General features: G+C 36.6%; 1 protein-coding gene across 1 annotated transcript; it reads left to right on the top strand.

The window, feature by feature from the left end:
* The first annotated feature begins 329 nt into the window (after nt 1-329).
* On the top strand, nt 330-3,045 carry LOC149533031 (uncharacterized). The gene is made up of 2 exons (XM_089805536.1): nt 330-981; nt 1,597-3,045. The coding sequence occupies exon 2, from the start codon at nt 1,628-1,630 to the stop codon at nt 2,621-2,623; it is 996 nt and encodes a 331-aa protein (XP_089661662.1). The 5' UTR covers nt 330-981; nt 1,597-1,627; the 3' UTR covers nt 2,624-3,045.
* The last annotated feature ends 380 nt before the right edge of the window (nt 3,046-3,425 follow it).

Genomic DNA, 3,425 nt, shown 5'->3' with positions numbered 1-3,425 from the left:
TTAATAGATTCCTTAAATTCATATCATCTAATTTAAATCATAATAATAGAACCCTATAAATTCCTATACTATACAAATATCTAATGTAAAGTTCTGGATTTTAACAATTACTACAGAGGATTTCAAAGCCTGAATTATTGAAATACTATAATTAAAACCAAGGCTGATAAAGACACAGAAGATTGACAAAATGTTAATATCGAAGTTGGGGAAAACGATAAAAGGAAAAGATGAAAAGAATCATTTTCTTTTCATCTCCGCGAAAACATCGATGGCGGCAATAATTAACTGATCTGCTTTTACTTTCATAACCGCTATCTGGTTTCTAATTTATATGTCATCCGCTAATCTATAAGCATTTAATGGCTCCGAAGAACCAAAATAGACTTGGAAATAACAAACTATAAACAAATTGCCATTTGTAGCAGAATTCCCTCCGTTAATGATACTCATTGGCAATGGATATTTTGGCGGAAGGTCCGCCAGATTTGGTGTGGGTCTAAACAATTTTTTAAAGATATAAAAACACGCGTAAAAATAAGGGCAGTGTAAACCAGGCGTGAGTCTTCTCTTAGACTAATGAGTAGTTGTTCATGTTGTCATTTTGCCGGTCTTTTGCCAATTTCAAGACGGGAAAAATATAACTGAAGGTATAATAATGAGACAATAAGACAAAAACTTGTAGTAACTCAGTGCATTAATGCTTAGCAGTTTGCAGGATTCCTTGCTCTGAAAATGTCAGTGGGGTTTTTATTTTGTTTGCATTTCTATTAGGTTGTTGCAGAGAGCTTCCTCGTGGGTTTAGGTTTTTTGTTGTTGTTCGGCTTTTCTGTATTTCAAGTTGCAGGCGGGTCTCTTGTTTCTATGGGGGCCTATTGTTGGAGATCTGCAGACTTCCATGGAGATGCATGATTTACATGGATTTACCAGATTTTCATGGAGATACCTCTTAGGCCAAGTAGGCCTTTTGCAACTTTCAAGGTATGTTTACAGATTACTTGTTGGTATTGAGTTTTTTTTTTTTTTTTTTTTGTGTGTTTTTTTTCCCCTTTTTGGGATTTTTGCAGTATTTCTTTCATGTATTGTTTTATGGAGAATCTGACATACAGGGTTTGCATGGTAGGATCTGTTTTAAAGTGGGTTTTTTTTTGTCTTTTTAAAATATGCTTTGCTGTAGGATGAACCCATAAACATATATGTACAGTTTCTCCATGTTAATGTGCTTTGCTTAAATGTTTTTTATATGCGTTGCTGTATGAAGAACCCATCGTCATATAGGCACAGTTTATTCACGTTAATTCCTTTGTTTAGATGTTCTTAATATGCATTTCTGTATGAAGAGCCCTTCATCATACAGGTACAGTTTGTTCATGTTAATTCCTTTGTTTAAATGTCCATTGCTGTATGAAGATCATTTCATCATATTGGTATACTTTTTTCATGTTAATGTCCTTTGTTTGAATGGGGTTTCCAAGTTTCTGTTTTGTAAACTTTGTTGTGATTGTAGATACATGGCTGTTGCGCTTGATCTTATTTTGTAGTGGAAGAAAGTTTCATTACCTTATTGGATGACTGATAGGTCTTTTTTTGAACCAGATTTTGTGCCTAATAATTGTATTACAACATCATGGTGGAGAAGATGCAATCCCAACAGAAGTGCAATGGCAGGAAAAGGGTTAGGAACAATGTGGTGATGCCTATGAGTGAAAGAAATGCTGAACCAAAGGAGCATTTGAAGGTGTTGGAGGGGCAAATGTGCACGTTGTTGTGTAGCATCCGTGCTCAGCACCAAGCATTGGAGAATGCTCATTCTGAACTAGAAGCTGAGAGAAATGCCTCTGCAACCGCCATTGATGAGGCCATGAATATGGTTTCTAGGTTACAGGTGGAGAAAGCTCGCATAGAGTTGGAAGCCTCACAATTTCAAAGAGAAGCAGAGCAGAAATTGGCATATGCTGAACAGGCCTTGGCTTATTATGAGAATCTTCTCATTTGTGCTGATAAGGAGATCAAGCTTCTCCAGTCTGAGATCCAAACCTACAGGATCAGATATGGGTTCTGTGATAATGTAAGTACTGATAATGATAATGTTCCTTCTTTGCATGTAGATAGAATGAAGGTCCCCTTTACTCCTGAGGATCTTGATGGAAGCAAAGACCAAACCCCAATGAGTTCGTCTCAGAGTGATTCAGGCTTAAACAAGGGTTTCACCGCTCATACTGAAAATTTAGGGCATACGAACCAGGATTATGTAGGTTTACAGGACGAGACCTTTGATAAAGAATGTGTGGAATGTGAAAAATATGAGGTTACCCATGATGATAATCTTTCAGCATGGGATCAATTTCAGAAGAATTCCATAATAGACGAGGCAGCCATTGAATGTAGCCCAACAGTTCTAAGAACAAGAGAAGAGGACCCTCAAGAAGAGAGTGAGTTGATAAAACATGTGATTGCTCCAGTACAAGAAACATTTGAGACAAAAGAAGAACCCCCATTGATTGTGAAGAGACCACCTTTTTCAAAAAGTGCTGCCTTAGCCTCATTCTCGAAGGCGTTGATAGTCGGTCTGTTTTTGGGAACTTTGAAGAATATTATTTCAAATAAAAAGAAAAGATGCTAGTTGATTGAAAATACGAGTAGATGCTAAGCAGCTTGAAGAGTATATTACAGTTGAAACATTGCCAAGGCACGAGGGATTCACTCAAGCTTGGCACTTGTACAAATGGAATCAGCCCATAAAGTAATGTTATACAATCTGGTACTTTCATTGTTTTAGAAGAATCCCACTGGTAAATCATGGCATCTAGAAGTCTTTTACACTGATGTCTTACTATGTGACTCGTGTGTGGATTGATATTACTATTTCATTTTGCTGTGATGTATTTTGTAAGGTCTTATACAGCAGAAAGGCATAATATGATTAGTTGTGACTGGTAAATCATGAGATCTGAAGGATTAAATGTTTGATGAATTACTGTTAAATTTTGTATCAAGATATTCAAGCTGTGGAATACTTAATTGATCAATTTCCTTCTTTTTAAAGTTTCAATTGTTCAAAGCTTGCTTTACAATGGCTGGTAGTTGGAACCTGCATCTGATCTTCTTGAAATCTACTGGTCAAACTGGCTGTTATGACACCATCTATTTGGGTCAAAAACAGAGTTGTTGAGTCAGGCGAAGGTTTTATGATTAATTATTTTTGTAGACTCAATGATAGTTGCCTTAAACTGCCATCATTTTAATTCCCATAACATAGGAGATAATGAAGACGGACCCTTACTTTTTCTTGTGGGACCCTTATTTTTTCTTGTGGGTCCTTTTTAGCTGCACATGGTACTATGGTTCTTGTACTTCATTGCATGTTCCTTCCATCCCAGCAAACGTACAAGGGCAAAGCCACTAAAGAAATGACATCAACAAAC

Source organism: Cupressus sempervirens, chromosome 10 (genome assembly GCF_028749045.1).
Source record: "Cupressus sempervirens isolate cs-2001-9-10 chromosome 10, ASM2874904v1, whole genome shotgun sequence".
NCBI classification, from domain to species: Eukaryota; Viridiplantae; Streptophyta; class Pinopsida; order Cupressales; family Cupressaceae; genus Cupressus; species Cupressus sempervirens.
This window is presented reverse-complemented; position numbering and strand designations above follow the sequence as displayed.